General features: G+C 45.0%; 1 protein-coding gene across 1 annotated transcript in view; it reads left to right on the plus strand.

Moving 5' to 3' along the window:
• The window catches only part of GALNTL6 (polypeptide N-acetylgalactosaminyltransferase like 6), a 2999321-nt gene that overhangs the window by 2700913 nt on the left and 275677 nt on the right, over positions 1-22731 (plus strand). Inside the window, exon 9 of the mRNA XM_069631416.1 lies at positions 16725-16842. Within this exon, the coding sequence (XP_069487517.1) occupies positions 16725-16842 (118 nt within the window). The remainder of the gene's footprint in view (positions 1-16724; positions 16843-22731) is intronic.

A 22731-nucleotide genomic window follows, 5' to 3' on the forward strand; every position in this document is an offset into this window, starting at 1 on the left:
AGGCGGCAGGCAGTTCGGAAAGCGAGGCAGGGTGGACGTCTGCAGGCTGTCCAGCGCGGCAGCTCAGGGACAAGAATTGTTGCCTCTGTGCTGGTTGGCAGATCTGGAATGCTGGTCGGGGCATCTCGGACTGCTCTGGTGACTGCGGTATTACAACAGTCAAAGGTGCAGCCGAATGAGATTCAAGGACTCGACTGTCTCGGAATTGTCCTTAAAAAGTTGGATGCTGGATGATATTAGTGTGTCACTCCTCTTAGATTCTTCACAGGGCTTGTGTCCTTTTAAGGTGGACGGCCAAAAGCTCAGACTGGTACTAGCAGGCAATGGCCTTGTCCTTTGTCCAGAGACTATCTGGCACGTCCCACCTAGGAAGCTTGCTGTCAGAACCTAGCAGGGCACGCTGTGTGCTGGCTTGGTACTGGTTCTGGAGCTGCTGGATGGGTTCTCAGAGTGTGGTATCTCCCTCTGTTCCCTGTTTAGGGGAGGGATTTTGCTTCCCTCTTGGAACTCCCGGCCTTCCTTTACTGGCGGAAGATGTAAGGTAGACTGTACCTTCAGCTCGGGTCCAAATGAGACCTTTTTACTTGTTGCAAAGTCATCAGATGATCAAATCAGTGGGGGGTTCAGTCCTCTTTTAAAGCCACATGGGCCCCAGTGATTGGTGCAGGCTAAGCCCACCTTAATGAACCAATCCTGGGTCCCCACCAACAATATTCAGTGATGTTTCAGGTCAGAACCATGGCGCTTGCAATAGACAGGGGAAGGATGACAACATATACTTCTAAGTCCCACGCATCTTCCTGGCAGCTGTACATCAAAGTGTCTCCCTAATTAACTGAGCCCTATGCGATGCTTGATCACAACATGGGCCTCCTTTGAAGTAGAGGGTTACAGGCAGATTTTCATCTCCTACAATTCATGTACCTCCCTGCTCTGAAAGGAGTAGTTCCAGACAGGACATTCACTGCGCTTTCATACCAAAGAGGGGTGTTAGTACCAAGTTGACATATTGCATTACAAAGGGTTTCCGGTCTCTATTGTCACTTCCTGCACAGAGGCATTCTCTGAGGCCTGCTATTTAACATCCTCCATTATTCGCCGGCACCAGCAAGGTTTCACAATGGAAATGCAAATCCATGGGTGCTTGAAATTCTAATGAGGCTGCCCATGGCCAAAGGCTTTTGATGTACCCATGGCTGTCAGGTGTCAGCTACACATTACAGGGGAGGGAGGCGCTGGTAAGCTGTTAAGCTGTGTCCTCCCAGAGTACATGACTATTTTTCTGCTGTGCGGTGAGCATGGAAAATGTGCACGAGAACGGCCTCATCATTCATTCTTTAAAAAAGCCCCAGCGAGCGCACTTTTCCCCTGTGGAATGTTGAATTAATCACAAGTAGACTTTGCCCTTCTCATGTTACACCCAAAGTGCTTTGCTCCAGAAGAAGTGGAGGGGACAGGAAAGAAAGAGAGGGATTGTGAGAACCAAAATGGTGGAAGTATCATTACTGGCCATGTCTGCCCTCCTGAGCGGGCATGAAAGCCATATTCTAATGCTAAGTAGGTGTTTAAAGGAAAGACCATGAAAACTGCTTCTTAGTATTCCATGTGCAAATTTCCATGTGCAAAATTCAATGCATTTGTTTGTTTCTTTTTTTTGGGGGACCATGTTGTCTATTTTTTGCTGGTGTGCAGATGGACTCTGAATAGTCAAAAATAAATATATGCATGTGTCTATATATGGATTGTCTTGTTACCATGAAGAACCCTCAGGAGTCGCGGGCTAGAAAATAATAACTCTACTTGTAGTCACATGAGAGTTGTATAAAAGTAAGATTCATTGATAGATTTCACTTTCATCTGGAAAACACTCAGTAGAATTCCTAAAATGAACATAAACATGGGAGGTTTACCTAAGAGATGGAAAGCTACCACTAAGGTATGTAATCTGATTCTCTTGGAAAGGAATGGTTAGATACTGTGAAGTAGGAACACGCTTGAAGAAATTTCCTGTTTTCTAGTATGTCATCTGTTGATCATTTTGTGCTGCTTTTCTAACTGTTTCAGTCTCATTGGGCCTCATTACGAGTATAGCGGTAAGGCAACAACGGCGCCGGTATCGCTACCAGCACTGTTGGTACCATACCACCATACAACGAGTTCTGCTCGAGGGTGCCCTTGCAGCCAACTGGTCTGACTAGGTGGCTGTACCGGCACCCGCGAGCAGAACTTGTTAGTAATACCAGTACCTTTATTAACGGTACCGGTGCTACCACCCTCCCCATTCCCATTGAGCCTTATGGGGCCGAATGGGGATGGGGAGTCCTTTATTACCGGCACCTGCGAATGGGCAATTACCGGGTCCGCCAAACTCGGCATGACCCGGTAATTGCCCATTCGCGGGTGCCGGATTTGTTTGCAAGTTCGGAGGTAGCCTGTCTGTATTACAGGCATGGCTACCTCCAAACTTGTAATGAGGGCCATTGTGCCTTTATTTGGATAATGGAAAGTGAGTTTGGAGATGTACAGGTTTTAGGTTACTCTGCAGTAAAGGGAATATTGACACACCCGTTAAATATATACCATCTTTAGACATTTTTAATTTAGTCTCTCCAATCCCAAAATATTTGTCCCCATTTTGGGAGACTCATGATTGTGGCCTGAATGTCTAAGATTCAATACATAGTTGTTGCATTCCAATAGGACCATGTGCCAGGTGTTAACCCCAAACTGAAACTCTACTTCATCTTGAGTTGGGTGTCTTTCACAAAGAGCTGACACAAGTCCTTAAATGTCTGTAAAAAATCTGATACTACATGATCTTTTCTGCTGATCTTATCTTTGGGAAACCTTCAGCAATCTTGAGCATTGCTGGAGGAATGTTATAAGGTACCTGCAGCAAGATCTGGCATTTTCTCGGGCAAGAAATATCTGCCAACTTAGTGGGACAACCAACTTTGGAGGGAAACATTCAAGTTATATAGCAAACGCTGACATGACTTATTGTTGGAGTTAGCCCAAACTATTTGGGGAGTTTGGAATGAGGCATTAGAGTCTGCCATACAAGTGTTGGGTGTGCTATAATTCCGACTTCTAGTAATGTGTATCGTGAAGAGGATCAAGTCAGTGAATTAATCTTGTGTATCACGCAAACTGTGTAAGAGGAAATGACCAAAAACTCAGGTTTGAACATTGAGTTGCTCAAGTAACACTGCCCAATGTTCAAGAGCACCTTGTGGTGACCAGCCTGAAACAGGCATGTGCATCAGTAAGTCCTTCAACCAGTGAGTACTACAGATGTTACCAGCATCCATTATTCTTCAACAAAAAGCAACTGGCGCCTGACAGTATCCGATCACAAATGTTTGTCAAGTCAGTCTGACCATGACAAGAGGTTTTCAGACAATGCTTCCACTAATTCCTTATTGGGAGGGATACACGCCTTACAAAAGTTACTATTCACATAAGGCCTGTTTCACAGACACGTTTTATAATGGCGCAATCCAAAGGAAAATGCTCTGTGAATCAGGTCATTAGACACTCATTTAATCCGGCTCCCGTCAACTAGAGAATACACTCACACACTTGCATTAAGATCCCCACACATCTAATCATGCACTCCCATTAAAAGCTGCAACATGTTTCACACACTCTCATACCAACACTAAGATATGCTCATGCAGGCTGACATACATGCAAACTGACACACACTAACTCACCCACAGTTACTTACTTCCCACACACATAATCACACATGCAATCTATAAAAGCCTTGTCAAAACAGGTTCATCCCTGTCCCTCTAAAACCATCAAGGACCACATTGACACCCTCGCTCCGGCCCTTGCTGATTTTTGCAACCACTCCTTTGCCTCAGGATCCTTCCCATCCCCTCTGTAGCACTCCTTTATGCATACTCTTCTCAAGAAACCCACAGCTGATCCTTCTTGTCCAGCTAACTATCGCCCAATTTCCATTACTCCCTTTCTTGGCAAACTCCTGGAAAAGTTGACAATTTCTCAGCTTAACCTTCATTCCAATTCTTTTGGCTGTCTCCATGACCACCAGTCTGGCTGCTTCAGAGCTGCCAGAAGCACATAAACTGCTCTCCTGAACATCCATGAAGATCTGCTCTCCAACCTTGACTCTAACATTCCCTCTGTCCTCATCCTCCTCGATCTCTCTCCTGCCTTCGACACGGTCAACCATACCAACCTGCTCAACCATCTCCGTGAAAACCTGGGTATCACTGATCAGGCTCTGGCCTGGCTGACCTCTTTCCTCTCAGATCATCCCTCCCAGGTCCAACTTGGGTCCTTCCTTTCATCTATCTTCCTCTTTACCTGTGGTGTTCCCCAGGGGTCTAACCTCTCGCCCTGGCTTTTCAACCGATACCTTGCAACTCGCCCCCACTGCATTGCCACTTTCTCCACAAATGTCCAGTGCTACGCTGATGATACTCAACTCATTTTCAGGCTGCCCTCTGCCACCTCCTCTCCCTCTCTCATCTCTGATTGCCTAACTGCGATTCAAGATTGGTGTGCCGCCAATGATCTTTGTCTGAATGCCAGCAAGACGGAGATCCTCCTCGTCTGCACACCTTCACCATCCTTTCCCCTCACTCTATGGCCGGCCTCCCTTGGCCCTCCTCCTACTATCACCTGTGAGGCTAATAACCTCGGGGTCATATTTAACTCCACCCTTTCCTTCTCCATCCAAATCTCTGAGGACTCTAAAAAGTCACATTTCTGACTGCTCCTCCTCAAAGGTACTCTGCCTTTCCTCTCCTTCCCCCAGAAGCTCATGGTATCCCAAGCTCTGGTTCTCTATAGCTTGGACTATTGTAACAGCCTCTTTCTAAATCTATCTGCCTCTACTCACCGCCCTCTGCAACTAATCCAGAACTCGACTGCAAGACGTGTCCTTGGCCTCAAGCCCTGGGATTGTATCTCTCCAGCTGTGAAATCTCTCCATTGGTTCCCAGTGGATGCAAGGATTAAATTCAAAACCCTCTGCATTGTCCACAAGGCTTTCTGGGGCCTGGGTCCAAAATACCTTCAGCTATCCCTCAGCAAAGACCTCCCCTCTCAAGCTCTTCGCTCCTCTACCTCCAACTCCCTCAGGGTCAGTTGTTTTTCAAAGAAACAAGCTGGGGGAAGATCTCTGTCTTTGGCTGGGGCCTCCCTCTGGAACAGACTCCCTGCCACTCCCTAACCATCTCCGGTTCCGGAAGCACTTCAATACCTTCCTCTTTTCTTCTGCCTTCGCTCCCCATCTCCCCTGCTGATCTGCTCTCTCTTGGCACCGTGCACCTGGCCACCCTCTGTCCTCCGGGCCCAGGTACCTGCTCACTCTGCAACCCTCCCGTACTTCCTCCGGGCCACCCCTTGCACTTTGGTCTGTATCTGTACCCATACTGCCCCCCCTTTTCTTCCTGCACTTATCAGACCTACCCTGTCTGCTGCCTTAAACCTAGCACTTGCAAATTGCTGGCTAAACTACCACTGTTTGTTGCCTTTATTATTTATTTATTGTTATTTATCTGTTTCTCCTCTGCTTCGCACTTTCCCACTTCTCCCCCTTCCATGCAGGGAGGGATGCAAGAGGTGGGCCCCCCCCTACCTGCCGCCAGGAAGGGTTGCATGAGGTGGGGCCCTCCATTTGGGGTGGGGGGGGCTGAGGGCCACCCCCCGTTGCGGTACATCATTCACTGCCAATTTAGGGTGGCCCTCAGCCCCCACTAAAAAGCAGCCTGTGATTTTGTATATTTTTTTTTGTTTACCCAACTTCGCTTGGTGCAGATGGGCACATTAGTGTGGCTATCTGCCCCCAGGGTGCCCAAACCCTACTGCCCCATCTATTGGGGGTCCTGCCCCACCTTTTGGGGTGCCCCCCCAACCCCCAATGGCTGGGGGACACACCTCATGCAGGCCTCCCTGGGCCTCCTCCAAACGGCTGCGTGAGGTACACCCCACCTCCATTTGCCCCTACCTACTGCCCCATCTATTGGGGGTCCTGCCCCACCTTTTGGGGTGTCCCCCCCCTCTCCACATAATTTCAATTTATTTTTTTTCATTCCCCTGGGGCAGATGGTCAGCCATCTGCCCCAGGGTTCTCATGCATGCTTTGGGGGCCAGGAGGGGGGAGAGGGCTGCTTACTTGAGTCAGCTCCCTCCCCCTCACAAACGGATCCATGGTGGTCTAGTGGGTTGCTGGTCACGGATCGAGCGCTCTGCGCCAATCCGTGACCAGCAATGCCTCATATATGTGGTGTCCTTGGAAAGGGGGGAACCCCCCTTTCCAAGGACACCATTTTTTACAAAATCCCTGGTGGTCTAGTGGGCCCCAGGTCCCCAAACCCCCTCCCGCCTCCCCCTTCCCTCTGATTTTTTTTCCCCTCCCCACCCGTATTCACCCCTGGGGGCAGCGTTCATCTGTGGGGGCTCACCCGGCCCTTCCTCTACAGCCGTAGTGGCCAACCCCCTCTCCCATGCACTTGCACGTTCTCAATGTCACTGGGCCTAGTAAGATCGCTGTTTTACTATCCTCTGTTCCCCTCCCTTGCCTTGTTGCACTCTGAAACACTTGTGTACGAGCACAATAGAAATAAAATATCAATATCAATATCAATAATTTCATAGATAGTGCTCAATGAGAGAGGTCCTGCAAACTATCACAGAATAAAACAATAAAGGAGTTAAGTATGTTGGTGAGAAGGAGGATGCAGCAATGTGAATTAAGAGTCTTGAATACGGCCGGATACGTGATGCGACAAAGTCACTAACTCTCTGTTATGAATGATACTGAGGCAGGCTTGACCACAAAACATTGGATTCTTTATTTAGTAGTAAGGCTGACAATGCCCAGCCAGGGAACACCTCCAACAACTGCTCATTGGAAGCGACCTTGGTTAGCACTCTGGAAGCACTCACCTATGCTTCCAAATGCACATAACAACAGTTGTTAGGTGACATATGAGCATTCCAGTGGGCCGACAATGGACACCGTCGAGAGATGTCAGGTTCTCTCTGTGAGATTTGCTGTCGAAATGGCCTGAGGTGTGCGTGTTGAAGGATACACACTCCTAACACTCTGACATTATGTATACGTGTAATCTAGACCACCCCACAATGTCAAACTTGTGTACACGGCCCACCTTTCTCTCTCTCTCTCACACACACACACACAGACAAAACTACACCTACCCCAAAATAGAGTGATAAAAATGTGTCAGTTATGAAAGCGCGATTTCACTTAAAGTGAGTGCAGAAGAACCTGCTAGAACCCCACCATGTGCACTGGTGTGTGTGCACCCAGTGGACATGTCAGAGGATGTCTTGTGTTGCTACAACATGTGGGATGTTTTTACCCATGCATCCAAGCCCTACCATAAAACTCTGCAGTACTGGCATGGAAAACATCATGATGGCCAGAACTCCCCAGAGAGTGCACAGGGAAAACATGAAGAATAGGCTGCCAACCATTTTTGCCTATGTGGTGAGCACAGGAGGGCACTGCCTAAAACCGCCATTGGGCTAAACACACAGTAGCCTGAAACCATTGGGAATGGCAATGCTGATTGCCAAAAAGCAACTCAGAACTGTGGGGAATTAATTTTCTTAATCCCAAAAATGGTTGCAATACCGGTACTCACCACTATCAGAAAGCCGGCATTTTAAAACCACCAGACTTTTGTGTAAAACTGAACAAATGAAACAAAACCAGGCAAAGGAAAGACTAGCTAAGAGGTGGATACAATGTAAAACTATATTCTGAAATGACTTGAAGGAAGTAATTATTTAATGTATATGTAAAAATTATAAGTTTGATTTAAACTGGGAACAAAAAGTGACATTTTGCTGAAACCTGGCTTAATGAAACTGGATTCTGCCTGACAACTATCCCCGACAGGAGTTGAAACCTGCTCAGCTACTCTTCCCAGGCATAGCTGCATCCTGCTGCCCCTTGCCAAAAGGAGTTGACACCTCTCTGATTGAATTAAGGGAGGGGACCTGCAGACTGCAGGAGGTTGAACAAAGCCTTGTCCTGGACTCAGGCAAATGTTATATTGGGGGCATCGTGAAATAGCTTCCTCTTGGCAGAAACTGGGGGGCAGCTGTGCTTCTGTGAACAAGCTGGCTTGGGGGAAGTGGATAAACCAGTTATTCTGCCATGTGATGTGGGAAGCCACACCCCTTTTTGACCAGGGCATCATTTTAAAAAGATGGATAATTCATAGTACGGACTTGTCAGAATTATATAAGTAATATAATTATTCTTGTGATTTTTCTGTGCACATTTTAAGAGGTGTTAGGACCCTGTGGTATGTTCCTGCGGATAGTAGTAGAAAAAAGGTTTTTACTCCAACTGTATGCATGTTAAAAATCTGACACTTTATCATCTGTAACCCATATCCCTGGTGCACAATTGTGTAAAATCTGGAAAGGTTTAGAGGTCATTATCTGGATGAAAAGGGGAGAATTCTGTCATCAGTGGACACGACATCGTACAAAGACAGGGATCGTATGGTTTGGTGCTACAGAAAATATGTTAACTGGACCTATAATATTAGAAAAATGGTAAATAGATAAATATTTATTTGGGTCAGAAATAGATTTGTGTGCAAATTGACCAGGGAAGGATCCTCTGACCCATAAACAGACCTCATCATGATGACAATCCATTTCCTTCCCCCAATCATGGGAGAGGGGAGAATTGGGCCAATGACAAGTAGAGAGGGGCAGGCTTAGCTAGGCCCAGGCACACACCCATTTTCAAAACACATAAAAAGAGACTGCTGGGACAGGTAGAGACATTCAATTCCATTTTCTGCGGAGCATGCTGACCGACGACTTCACATCCAGAGATCCAGACTTCGAATCATCAATCTTCCGAACCTGTTGCAGAAATGAACTCCAGAATTTGTAGCAGAGAGGCCTGAATCCACCAGCTGAATCCTCTTCAGCAGGCCTCAAAACCAACCAAACTATTCAACAGCCGGGCGAGCTGTTTGAATATTTGCCAAGAATTTTTGCAAGAACCTGTAGCAGTATCCAGAAAGCAGTGCTGTATCCGGAACCTGAGAGAACCACAAACCAGACCGTTGTGAGCAGATCCGGTGCTTGACAGACCCAGAGAGCAGAACTGACCCAGATCGCTGTGAAGTGCCGAGACCAGAACCGGAGTCCAGTCCAAAACCTGACCACATCGGTGGCGAGGCCCATTCCTGCCCAAAATATATTGTGAGTACTGCCAGAACTGTGCAGAACCCAATCTCTTAGTTAAAATAATCTAATCCAAACTATTTTAACCTAAGTAGAACTGCCTCCTAGAAATCGTGTCATCTGTCATTTTTAAAGCTGAACAACTGTCACCTGTCAATTCTGCAGCTGCAAGCTGTCACCTGTCATTTTGAGTTTTACTTTAAATCCGAAAATCTACCTTTATTAAATTGTCTGTATCTCTTGAACCGTTTGGGCTAGGAACGAAATTTCCAACGAACCTAGAACCGACTTCCTACTCCCTATACTTTTTCCGTAATCGCGAGACACGCACTCGCGAAATTTACCACGATTTGCGATTTGGCCCGATTTCTTCATCTTTCTTCATCTGTAGAAATCAGCAGCTTTTTGCTTCTCTTTGCTAAAATTTGTTTGCAATCTGCTGATCATTCATAGAGTATTGTTAAAGTGAGCCTGAACTAATATAAAGTAGCCATCACCTACCCTGAACCTCTAGAGGGAATTAAAAGCAATTTTAGCACCTTTTCACTTCCTTGCAAACCACATTAAAGTAATTTGCCTGTGTTTAAAACTCATCCATGTTTTCTCTAAGCTTGCTGGGGGAACTGGAACTGTGTATTGCATTATAAAGTGTGATTTGTTGGGATTCTTGAAGACTGTGTGCTCTCCTTCCATTTCTTGTATTGCATAGGGGGGAGTGAATTGTCAAGAGAAAAAGTGATCATATTACCTTTTGCTAAAATCATAACAAGTTATTTCTGTACTGCATTTTATTCCACCTTGCATTTCCTTGAAACCATCAAGCATTTTCAGCTACCTCATCCTCTACACTACTCCTAAGTAACCAAATCAGTGTACCCATGTAACATTATACATTGTTGATCACGGTCGTATTCTGAAGTGTGATATCAGTTATCAATTTATTTATAAAGTGTGATAGATATATATTGTTGAATTGTCCAAATAAACATTTTAATTTGCAAAACAAACCTACTTCTTGGCTCAGTGGGGTCAGGGGGATTATAAGAGGGGGGTGTTATACAAGGGTTGTCATCCAGAGTACTGAACTGGATATAAAAATACATCAATAAGGGTTTTCCTCAGCATCCCAGGCTAGGCATTGACTTAGCTGTAGTGTTGATTGAATATCGCTTACAAACCCACTCCTACAATAGGCACACGGGATGCCCTGGAATGATTACAGGCAATAACTGACATTTGTAGCGAGTCCACAAGTCGGGAGCAGGATAGCACTTGCCATCGTCCCAACTATTATGAATGCATGAGTGTATGCTCCCTGTTCATGCATGATGCAATAGTGGGGTTGTCTATGTTGAGTCAAGAATGGATCTTTTGTATGTATGAACAGGCTCGTTGTAATGACACGTATGCTCAGTCCTTAAATAAAAGTGGGTCTGTGATGGGGAGCATATGCATTGTTGAGATATGGAAGGGCAGAGGTGACCTATCAGAAAATGGAATGATTATCAACAGGAGGGTTTACATTCGTCATGATTAGGTCTAAGGGACACTAGTGATCTGATGAGGCCAATTTGATTTGGATATATGATGTAGGTTGGACATTTGCATTTAAATTCTAATTAGCACACTGGTGCTTTGATATGTGAGCAAGGTACTGGTGACAATTTGAAATTAGGTTATTTGCTTACAGTTTCGTTATAGAGACTAGTTCTATGGGACGTCGGCAGTTGCACGGGGGTTGGTAACATGGGCATTCTGTTACATTATGGGAACTGGTCTACTGGACAGACTCAAGAATGATCCGAAATGATCAGAACTGGCAATATGGCTATATTGCAGTATTATGAAAAAGGACACGATTTGCATTCCGAGAGTACTGTCTGGAAACCGTGCCCACTTAGACACGTTAAAAGACTGTTCGCATGGAGAAATGCACCACCTAACTAAATTGCCTTTGGCTGAAATTAAGATACACACGTGCGTTCGAGAGTGCTATTGTTTTGCTATATCTCAGCCGTATGTGAATGCATATTGCATACAATGATTTGATCTGTTTGACAGTGTAAATACAGACTACATTTACAATGTGCTGCCTAGTACGCTGGGCTTACAAATAGGAGTTCTTCATTTTTTAAGTAATTTCTTTAAGCAAGAAGCAATCATTGTCAGTTTTAGGACAAATCGCTATATCTTGCATGTGTATTAAATATGATTATAATCCTCTCTTTAAAATCAAAATCCAAATCTGACATAACCAATCTATATGAAAGCAGGTCCACAATGTTATCCCCAAAAACACTAGCTGTTAAATGTTCAACAGTTTCCTTCCAGCATGTGTGATTTTTGTTTTTGTCTTCTCGACTCAACACTTGGGGGCTGATTCATGGAATTATTTGCGCCGAACAACGGGCATTTGTGTGCCATTCTGCCTGCAAATCCCTGGCGATTTGCGGGCAGAATGGCGCTCAAATCCCCATTTTTTTGTGTGCAAATAATTCCATGAATCAGCCCCTTGATGTTACATTGATCAGTTGTCGGGTAGCATGTGTAATGCTGCGTAATATCGGCCAGTGAGTTTAATTACTCTTCCATGGCATTCAGGCAACACTGTGGGGGGAAGAAAGTGGGAGGAGTGCAGAGGTACTGCATGTTGCCTTGCAGGAGTATTCTCATTGTTGCATGAGTGGTGACCAGATGCTTTTCATTGGCGCAGGTTCACAGGCCATGCCAGGCTGCATCAGCAGTCCTCCAAGTTGGCAGTGAATGCTGCTGAGTCCGTGATGGTGGCCTCAAGAGAAATTCTGGGAGAGTGGGCAAAGACAGAGCCATCTGGAGAGGCCCAGAGACAGAGGAGGCATGGACTCTTGTTCATTTCCTAGGGAGGCAAGGGTGGTGGGGGAGAAGTGGGGCGTGAAGGAGGAGCATGGAGGACATAGGCCTGTTCATGTGGGAGGAAATGGCTGCTGTAGAAATCATTCTAGAGTAGGAGCTGGACAGCATCTGCCTGGGTGTAGTCCATTGAGGAGGAAGTGGTCTGCACCCAATAAGGCACCTGTGCTGAGGAGGAGAATGTCTGTCAGAAGGAACCTCAGGGAGAGGGCAGACTTTGGAGGATTCACAGCAGTTGGTGGACCTACCTAAGGGGCAGGATGTACAAGAGCGAGACAAGGGGATGTTGGGAGGGAGAGCCTTGCCCTGTGCCTTTCATTACAGATTAAATAAGCATCGGAGGAGTCACAGTGAGTGAAGACTACAACCCCCCATCCCTCCATGTGGCCCCTATGGCACTAGGATTGGGAGTATGTTGACCTGACACTGTTAAGACAGTCAAGTGGGAGGAGAGTGAGCTTTTTCAGGTTGGAGGGTGGTGGGAAAAATGTGGGCTGGGGCAGAAAGCAAAGGCAAACGCTTTGCCCTGGGGACAATGGGAATGTAAAATCATATTTGTTGGTTACATATCTAAACTCACTTGTCATACAAGTCCCCCAGTTCTGCACGTCCCCCTAGTGACCTCTCTGCCAATACCACCCCTTTTAGCAGTCTGACAAAGTGGGTTATAATATGTGTTACACAAAGGGGCAGCACAGTGGCACCATCAGGAATGCTGTGTAAACCATCTGCACCCACCAAGTCTGGCGAATTTGTGCTAGTGCCATTGGCAACAACATTCAGTGGTTGGCCCGTTGCCAACATCATCCTAAAACGTGCATGAGGGTTGCATGCCACAAGCAATGTCCATATTTGGAATGATACCCTGGGACCAGGTTATAAGGCATGCAGGTATTAATTGCGTACATTGCAAAGTCACCGTAAGCAAGGTAAACCTGAAGTACTTCGTAGTTTCTGCCAATATAGAGAGGCACATGCAAGAGGAACACCCTTCCCTCCTATGGATGACTGCACAGATGGGAAGGTCCAAGGAAGTCATGTCGAGAGACTGGCCTCACCGGAAGACGCCCCAAGCAAACGTTGCAACGGTCTGTAGGAGGCTTGGTGTACTTGAATTGATGGCAAGGCTCTAAGGGGAGAACTTGTGAACCTAAGTGGGTGCTTGTGATATATGGGGGAGCCTGAAACTGTAAAGGCGAGCTTCACACTTTCGGAGTGTGAGGAATTGAAGTCTGGCAAGGGTATAGAAGCCATGGCTTTTTTTTTAATTTGTATTAAATAATGAAACAGTGCAGGTAATTCCATCTCTGAAAGGGAAATCTGTTGATCAGATTCCCCTTTCATAAAGCTCCATGACAAATGCACAGTGTGTACATGTGCCTTGCTGTGTCAGTATACTGGCCTGCAGCATCTGCTCTACCAGCACAAAGAGCAGGTTCAGAGGTCAACGGGGCACCTTTTGACAGCTGCAGTGGCAGCCAATTCTCTGCAGTGCATGGGCTGCATAAACGATATGCAACCCTACACCAAAAACGTATACTTATGCGTCTGCCCTCCTACTGCCGGATACATCTCTCAATATAAGCCATACCTGAGTAATGGCATGGTGGATGGCATTATCATAATCATAATCAATACAGCCACATAACAGAAGAGATATCATATTTTAGAAGTTAATTGGCTTCTAAACACAGAAGAGAGATCATATGTTACAGGTTAATTGGCTTCTAAACGCAGAAGAGAGATCATATGTTACAGGTTAATTGGCTGATAAACACATACATTTGTTTTATTTCCAAAGGATCTGAGTCATGAGACTCTGTGAAGCATGTGCATATATCTGTATAGTTGCGTCCCATGTTTCCAACAGTTCTGCTATTGCTATGTGTCTGATCACAAACCTTCTCCGTCCGTGACCTTCATGTTGTGATGCATCACAAGACTGCATCTAAATATGTATCTTTTGGCAACGCCCAAATGTAGGCACATTTCGAATCCAAATCTATGCATGTTCAATGACATGTCTCTTTATACATCACTATTGCAGTAGGCATGTGTATGACTGTGGCAATGGTCACATGTTGCAAGACAACATACTGCGAATCATGAACAGATGTGGAGTCACAACTCCCTTTAGAATGCACTGTGTACATCCATCTTACTTAAAGTTCTACTACACCCCATACCGTCCTCTACCACACAGTGAGGCATATATACCATACCATGAACATACATTAAAAGCATGCTGCTGTATTTAGCCGCTGGCCTTGTTTAGTAGACATATGTGGTCAAGGCAGGTCATGAGCACTCTATGCACATTACCACATGCATGCACGAAACAGGCTCTTGATCTGAAGGCTGTTGTGCCATTTTGTATGAGACTGGTAAACCAACTGCATACCTTGGCATCAGCAAGTTATTTGAAGCTGTGCCCAGCATATGATAAGTATACCTAGCATATGAGGCATAATGGTCCACAAGATAGGAGCACTTTGGGATTCGGAGCCGCCACTGGCATTGGATGAACTTTGGGGAGATGATTCTATGTCGTGCATATGATGACTTCGCCTGCCATTAGAGGTTATGACACATGACAGAATTTGCATACATGATGCTGCACTTCACATATGATTTTCTAACAGCACCGAAGCACGCGAGGCACATAATGATGAGGGTATCTGGTAGTCGGCCTATTGTTGGCATGAGATGGCAGTGAGTGGGTATTAAGTTAGTGCCCGTGTCCTGTGGTGGTCCCTCCGAGGCGGGTCCTGGCACACATTGACAACACTCGTGCAATAGGAAGGCAGCACCCTGGAAGCTCTAATGGAAGGGAGCGAAACTGCAGTCGTCGCTTTGCCTCTATTAGTAAATAATATGTGCACACTTGCGCGTATTGTAGTGTGTCATCGGCGAGTGCACGTCTGGTGATGCAACGTCCTATGATGTCATTGGGCAGCAATGCCGTTTCTGCTGCTTCTGTCCCTTTGGTAAATTGAGAACTCGGGGGTTGGTCACACGTTCGTAGCCTCTTCAAACACCAAAATGAGAAAGACCAGAGCAAGAGAAGTAATAGGCCCCAATGCAGCAAATATAAGCTCAGGCCCCCTATATGCAGCAGATAAGAGCGAGCAGGGATGTGCAGACTACTTCAAGCCATCTAAGCAGTGCCTCAAATCACGTCGATGCAGGAAGAGACCGAAGAGCACAGAATGCAAGGTTAAAACGATATAACAACCTGCTTAATGGATACATACTTTGCACACTCATTTTTTCTCACATACCAACGACGGCTAAAGGTTTAAGAAGCAATTAGCATAGCGTGCCTTCAGTCATACTTGGCATATCAGCGGGTGAAGGTTAATAGGCAGGCGTTCGCAAGATATAAGGGCAGGGATGTAATCCCGCGTGTCCCGGCACGAGCGGCACTACAAATCACGAGGACGCGCGAGGGCCTGTGGGGGGAAGCAGATGGTCTGCTGCCAGCACTTGTCACAGTTCCGCTCTCGTGAGATGGCACCTGCCTGCTGAGAGGGCTGCACGGGTTTGCGCCCCCGAGTTAATCAGCATTCGGAGCGTGCCCGCCTCCATATGGTAGCGCATACAGCACTTAAGACATAGTGCCTTTCACGGGAACCGCCGTTCTTCACGTCCTAACCTTTACTTACTTTCGAATCACAGCTATAAAACTGAAACAGAAGAACGAGATATATTTAAACAACATAAAAAAAAACGGTGAGGAATCGTCAATGTGTAATTTCTTATTTCGCAGCATCGATGGAAATAGGATTTCTTCGCTCATAAAATGGCTTCCAGCAGGCAGTCAAGCTGCACCCTGTAGAGCTGCTGCAGTTTGTACACCCAAGCCTCCTTACGGCACGCAAAGTCTGGCTAGGCTGTGGTACCGGCTCATTAGCCATGGGGAAAGAATGGCTTGGAGATATAAGTTGGACATATGGCTCAAATGTGTTCTGTTTCCTATCTAGGTATCTATCTATCTAATCTATCTATCTATCTATCTATCTATCTATCTATCTATCTATCTATCTATCTAGGTATCTATCTATCTATCTATCTATCTATCTATCTATCTATCTATCTAATCTATCTATCTATCTATCTATCTATCTATCTATCTATCTATCTATCTATCTATCTATCTATCTATCTATCTATCTATCTAGGTATCTATCTATCTATCTATCTATCTATCTATCTATCTATCTATCTATCTATCTATCTATCTGTCTGTCTGTCTGTCTGTCTTTCTTTCTTTCTTTCTTTCTTTCTTTCTTTCTTTCTTTCTTTCTTTCTTTCTTTCTTTCTTTCTTTCTAACTAGCTAGCTATCTATTTATCTATCTATCAACTGTTCCCCTTACCTACCATTGTACCATTTATCTATGTAAGAAAAAAAACAACACATACCAATTCTCAAAGAGAAGAGGCAAATAGTTCCACAAGATGTGTTGATATATGGATTGTTTGCAGCCATGATGAAACCTGCACAGCATTGCACATGCTGCCTTTCATGTTCAGTTGATGGAGAGTGTGCCTAGCTTTGAAATGTCTCATGGCTATCACATATGACCTGACACAGTGCATGTTAACTCTTTTGCAGATCTCCCGTGATGGCTGGTGGACTCTTTGCGGTTAACCGGAAGTGGTTTTGGGAGCTAGGTGGCTATGATACAGGATTAGAGATATGGGGTGGTGAACAGTACGAAATCTCCTTTAAGGTAAGCAATGCGTCCATGGAGTGACACTATGTTATGCATCATGTATTTGTATAATCTACATCAGCTGTAATTGAAACATGCAAGGTAGCTATTGCGTGGACACGTGGGGCTGCTGAAGATCCTAGTAAAGATTTAATAGTCTAAAGTGTAAACCCAACACTTTGAAGGCGTTGTCAGTTTCAATGTGACTTTTTTCTCTAATATCCAAACCTTAAGCATTGTCTGAAGCAGATGAATGTTGATACACTCCATGAACCAACAAATGTACCAGAAAATAGCTTAAACCTTTATCCTCTAAATTCTCCTGTTTATCATTCTCAAAATTCTCCTAAATATTGCAACACCATACATTTGGATGGACAGATGAACCACTTAGTCAAAGAATCTAAACCAAATCTGCGGGGAACATGGATTGGCTTGTCCCTGCTTACTTGATTCTGAGTGAACCATGAGGTAAATAGAACACCATATTTGCAAAACTTTAAACTTTACTTTCCAATAAGGATCTCAAACTTAATGAAGTTAATGAGATCTCCTGAATTTACCTTGATAATACAGTACTGAATGGCCTCCTAAATTGCATTCTACTTTGCTCAAATACTAGTGTATTGCACACTGCTGCCTGTCCAATTAGTTTACAAGGACATAAAGTCACATATACTTGATACTTGCATTTACTCACTAGTGCCATTGGGAGCCTACATTAAGAATACTTACATGCTTAATAGTCAAAGGGCTTCATTACAAGAGTGCCGGTCCAGAATCAATGGTGTCAGTAAGCTTACCAGCACACTACAACCCTGCCGGGTGTGGGCCCTTCCGCCAGCAGATTTTCACAGAAGCACTGGCCCTGTTCTTACCGGTGCCAGTGTTTGGGAATGGGAACAACATTATACCTGCGCCTGACTTCCCGGCCGCCGGGGTTGTAATCCCCTAGTGTTACCATCAAGTCAGGCGCAGTAAATATTTACGGGTCCGGCAGAAACCAGCCGGTATCATCAGCACGGTTACCACCAGAACTGTAATGAGGCCCAAAGTCTTCTGATACATTTTAACTGCATCTAGTAAACCCACCCTCAATACACACATATACACATTGCATCTATCTACGAAACTGTGTAAATAGGTCACAATAGCGAATACTGCTGCAAAGATATAGAAATAGAATATATGTCATATCTTTTAAGGGTTCAATTCCATTAATATTTAGAGAAACCTTCAGAATGTGTCTTTGCATGTTATTGCACAAGAGGAAATCCAAGAGAACATATTGCAATGATTTGTTTATCATTGCACAGGTAGGGAACATAGTTAATGGAAGAATACACAGTTGCATTTTGTCAAAAAAGGTTTTGTCATCATCATCATGTTTATTCGGATATGCAAGGACAACCCATAAACACAGTACACAATACAAAAATATCTAAAAATGAATACACAATAAAATAGACATACGTTAGGAAAACACATGAAGTAATAGCAACTGAGAAAAAGAAGATCATGACTGCAGTTCATTGATTAATATTTGTTAGTTGGTTTCAAGGCACCATACTCATCAAACATGTCATTTGATACAATGCTTTTCTCAAAATTGAGAGTAGGGACACGCCCACACATGGAGCGTCAACCCACAACAGATATTTCAGTGCAGGTCTGTACTGAACAAAAAGTGTTCCTGCAGTAAAGGTCATATGAGCCACCTTCTGGCTGGTGTATAGACAGGGGAAAAAAATCAGGTGAGCTAGATGATAATGAGGAGCACCACATACAGGACAAGATTTGTCCCGTCCTCCCCTGGACCATCCTGACACCATGGCCCTTAGATGAATGCACTTAAACCTTCCCCTGGAGATCAACACACGATCCGGAGGGAGTTCTGCCCAGACCAGGTAACGCTGTACACCCAAGCACATTAAGGTAATCGAACCACGGTTCTTAGGTTTCACAATTTCTGATCCTTCTCTATCTAGTCTTAAAGATTCAAATAGACATGCTGTACAATTATTTATCTCTCTCCGGGAGAGCATAGTGCTTGGAGGGAACAAATGCGTGGTATTAATTCAACTCAACTGTGTATTGATATTACGCAGCCATGGAATTTTATCTCCCAGATTTGTACCTAGTAGGAAAGTTAAGTTTCAAGTGTTCTTCCAAGAGAATTCTAAAACACCAGAGGTATGTGTTTCACTGACTGCAGAGAAAGAAGATCTGTATTCTTGAGGCTTACCCATATATCAACTCTTCCTTATAATTTGCTGATTCTTTTACTTGCTTTAACCACAGGAGGGAGATATCCCCTTCAATACTCAAGACTTCTCTTAGTGTGGATCTATATGTTTCACACATGCACGTGCCCTGAAGTGATCTTCATTATTGACAATGCTTGATGTGAGTTTTATAAGTGATCCGCATTGAGTGCAATTGAAGATTAATTCATTTATTTGTTGTAGATTTGTGGAGACTGAGTACTTTTATCAAAAAGAGATTTGGGACTATTAGAATGGCCCAAATTCAGCTCGATGTACTGCTGAAGAAAGACACGCCTCTTGTGCACCTCAAGTGTTGCTTTGACTGTCCTGTTAAAGTAATGTAAGCAGTGTTTCTTTTTTTACCAGCAGTCCCTAAGGTGGTCGATGGATTGGCCGTCAGTGAACCAGGGCTTGAATTGTAAGCCTAGGCAACATGAGAGCCTTAGGTTCAGACTGCTCATACTGGCAGCACCAGCACTTCACTGCCATTACCATTGATTTTAACACCCTGTGGCCTTGCCCTGGGGTGCGAGTAGCATTTCTTGAGTACACAAAAATAGATTCATGGTGTGCCTGCGGTTGGCAGCAGAGGCAGTATTCAAAATGGAATATGTGCTTCCATGTCTTGGATGTCCTAGGCGGGGCCCAGTGGAGAACCGAGAGCGGAAAGTACATGAGAGTTGAGGGTGGGGGTGCAGGTCATGCAGGGAATAGGGGTCAGGGCAGGCAGGGAGTTGGTCAGGAAGGCCACTGGACTTAGGGAGGAAGGTGTCAGCCTCAGCATGGAACTCTGGCTTGTACCATGAGAATCAGCCCATGTTTATCAGCACCTGATTAGCGCACACCTTCTCACCAGGGGGTAATGGCATGCCTCCAAATATTTGTACTTTGAAAAACATTTACCAAAATGACCTTGTATAATTAACAGTGCCACCGAAAAGTGAAGGGAACATCATTATATATGATCACACTAGACAACATACAGAAATTAAACAATTGTGTATTAGGAGCGCAATTGCACGATAAAAGGATACAGAGCACGAGTTTTACTATCCAAGTGATAAGAGATCCCACCCCTGGCTATGCTTCACGATGGCATAATTGTGTTATTTTGAATCACTGACAAATACCAGTCTGTCTCCTTTAGCATCACAGAGTGCACTGTTCTGCATTATGGAGCGCAGCTTCAACACCTTCGATTCCCACCATCTCCATGTATTTGTGCTCTATCTAGATTCCCTTTTATTGCAGTATAATCGTCGAAAATCTATAGCTTGCCAGTATCTGCTGCTCCCGAATAACCCACGAGTATTCATTTGAAAGCCAAGGCTGTGTGTGATATTCACTCGTGAATTCCACTCTTACTCCTGTGGTTTCACCATCAATATAACTGGTGAATCTTTTTACCTGCTACTCTGATTATATTATATGGAGATGAAAGGTGCAAGAGGCAACAGGACACGTACCATGAGAAGAGCAAATAGATCTTGAAAATCACAAGGTTCCTTAACCTTTTCTGCGAATGTCAAAGATTTTCTCTATGTACGCTAGCCATAAAACTCGTATTAATCTTACCGTCATAAAACCTTATTAAATTAGTGTTGAGTAGTGTCACAAAAATGTAACATAAAACACTCAGAGTTGTAGAGACAGTTCACAGGATTTTAATTTACTTTGTGGGGGTCTGGGCCTCCCACTATCCCTCATTGATTGTTTAGTAAATATGCATCCCGTTCCCAAAGCCCCCCTTTATGTTACGGGCAATGCTAAATTATTTGGTACTATTTCACTTGCTGTGCTTTGTTCTGCCCGCTCACACCAGTATTTCCTCAGTGCTGAGGATCTCGATTACGAGGCTGGTCAGCTGATCATCCCGTTTAGCACTTATGTGCCGGGAGACGCGCCAGCGCAGCGGGCGGGCCCTGATGTGTGCTGAAGGCACGCAAAAGACAAGCCCGTCTGTGCCTGTCTGGGTCCCGGCCGGGCCTTGGGTCTTGGCGAGATTGTCAGAATAAAACTGACGATCTCCCCTCTGCTCTGCGGTCTCTAGGCAGCGGCAAACACCCCACCGTCATTGTCAAGTATGCTCGGGCTGGGCTAGTTAATATTGCCCACACTACCACTTGCTTTCCTAATAATTGGCCATGTGTGCCATCAGTGGCTGATACTATTTCTACTTTTGGGAGGATCTCTAGTTATAGGGTGGTGTTCAATGACTCCTGTCAGGCTTTTTGATGAATGCCTGCTCAGTAACGGCACATTGTTGAGAGGTCCCTTAGTTGTTAATGGAATATCAGCCGGACTCTTTGGGAGTAACTGAAATGTTGTTTTAAGACTCCTCTGGCCCTGACAAAGCCCAGCTTCTGTCCCCTTCCCACCTGATACTTTGAGCGGACTGACCAAGCCCTAAGAAGGGTGGCGGCCTCACCTTAATTCACTCTGCATCACTGAAGTGTTCCATCAATCCTGTAAACTACTATTGATTAGGATGCAGCCTTCAATTAATGTCTCTGTGCATTTACTGGTGGTGTATATTGGCCACCTTCCCATGTGACCAATAACTTAACCAATAGTTTTTCTCAACTGCTGGTTAATTTGGCCCTTGCACACACTAACCTGATTTTATTAGGTGATTTTAACGTCTTGGGCAAATGAGGGGTCTGATTACCAGGTGGCTGGTCTAATTTCTAGGTTGTTGGATGGCCATCTATATCAGCGCAACTATCTCCTGACCCATACCAGAGGCAATACTTTTGATCTGGGCTTTTCTGATTTATTGCTCTCTGTGACGTTCCGCCCCTTACCAGTTACCTGGTGTGACCATTTTCTGCTTGTACTTTTTGTTGTCTTGCCCACTCGTAGGTAGGCACCACCTAAAATATATGCTAGCCGCCATCACAGGACTAAAGTCCATCTAGGGCGACTTGCTGATGCCTTGAAACTCAGTATCCAAACAGTTCTCACGGGGAACCAGGTTGGTGCATGTGGAACACTAAAATATGCCATAGCCTCCACTGCTGATCTGTTGGCACCTCTGAAGAAAAGATTATGCTGCCTAAATCCATTGGCTCCCTCGTTCACATCGGAACTGAGAGCCATGATGCAGAAGTGTCGCCAGGCAGAGTGCAAATGGCGTGTATCGTATGAGACACCAACTAAAGCTGAATATAAGGAAACTCTATCCCTCTATACATCTCTCCATTTCACGGGTCGTATCATGATCACTTCTTGTACGTTCTGGGAGTTGCTTAGGGTGATGAAGGAGCTTTCTGCCCCCAGCCCTACTTGATTTGATCCCTCTCATTCCCAAGCTACCTGCAATGCGATTAGCATATTTGTTTCTTACTGTGTCGACTGGACAGGAGATAGTTGAATTAACCCCTAAACCCCCGCTCTAGCATTAGTACCTTCTCTTGTTTTGAGCTGTTGTTGGATGCAATGGTATCCGCGGCCATTTGCAATCTTAAATCATCAACTCCATCCGACCCAATCCCACTCTACCTGCTTCAGTCCTTGCCTCTGGACACGATTGCACTCTTTACTGCCGCGCTTCATCAGTCTTTCGAGAGCGGGGCAATTCCTGCCACTGTGAAACATGCTATTGTTGCACCCTTTGTAGTAGAATCGGTCATTGGACTTT

Source organism: Ambystoma mexicanum, chromosome 6q (genome assembly GCF_040938575.1).
Source record: "Ambystoma mexicanum isolate Mex_15411 chromosome 6q, UKY_AmexF1_1, whole genome shotgun sequence".
NCBI classification, from domain to species: domain Eukaryota; kingdom Metazoa; phylum Chordata; class Amphibia; order Caudata; family Ambystomatidae; genus Ambystoma; species Ambystoma mexicanum.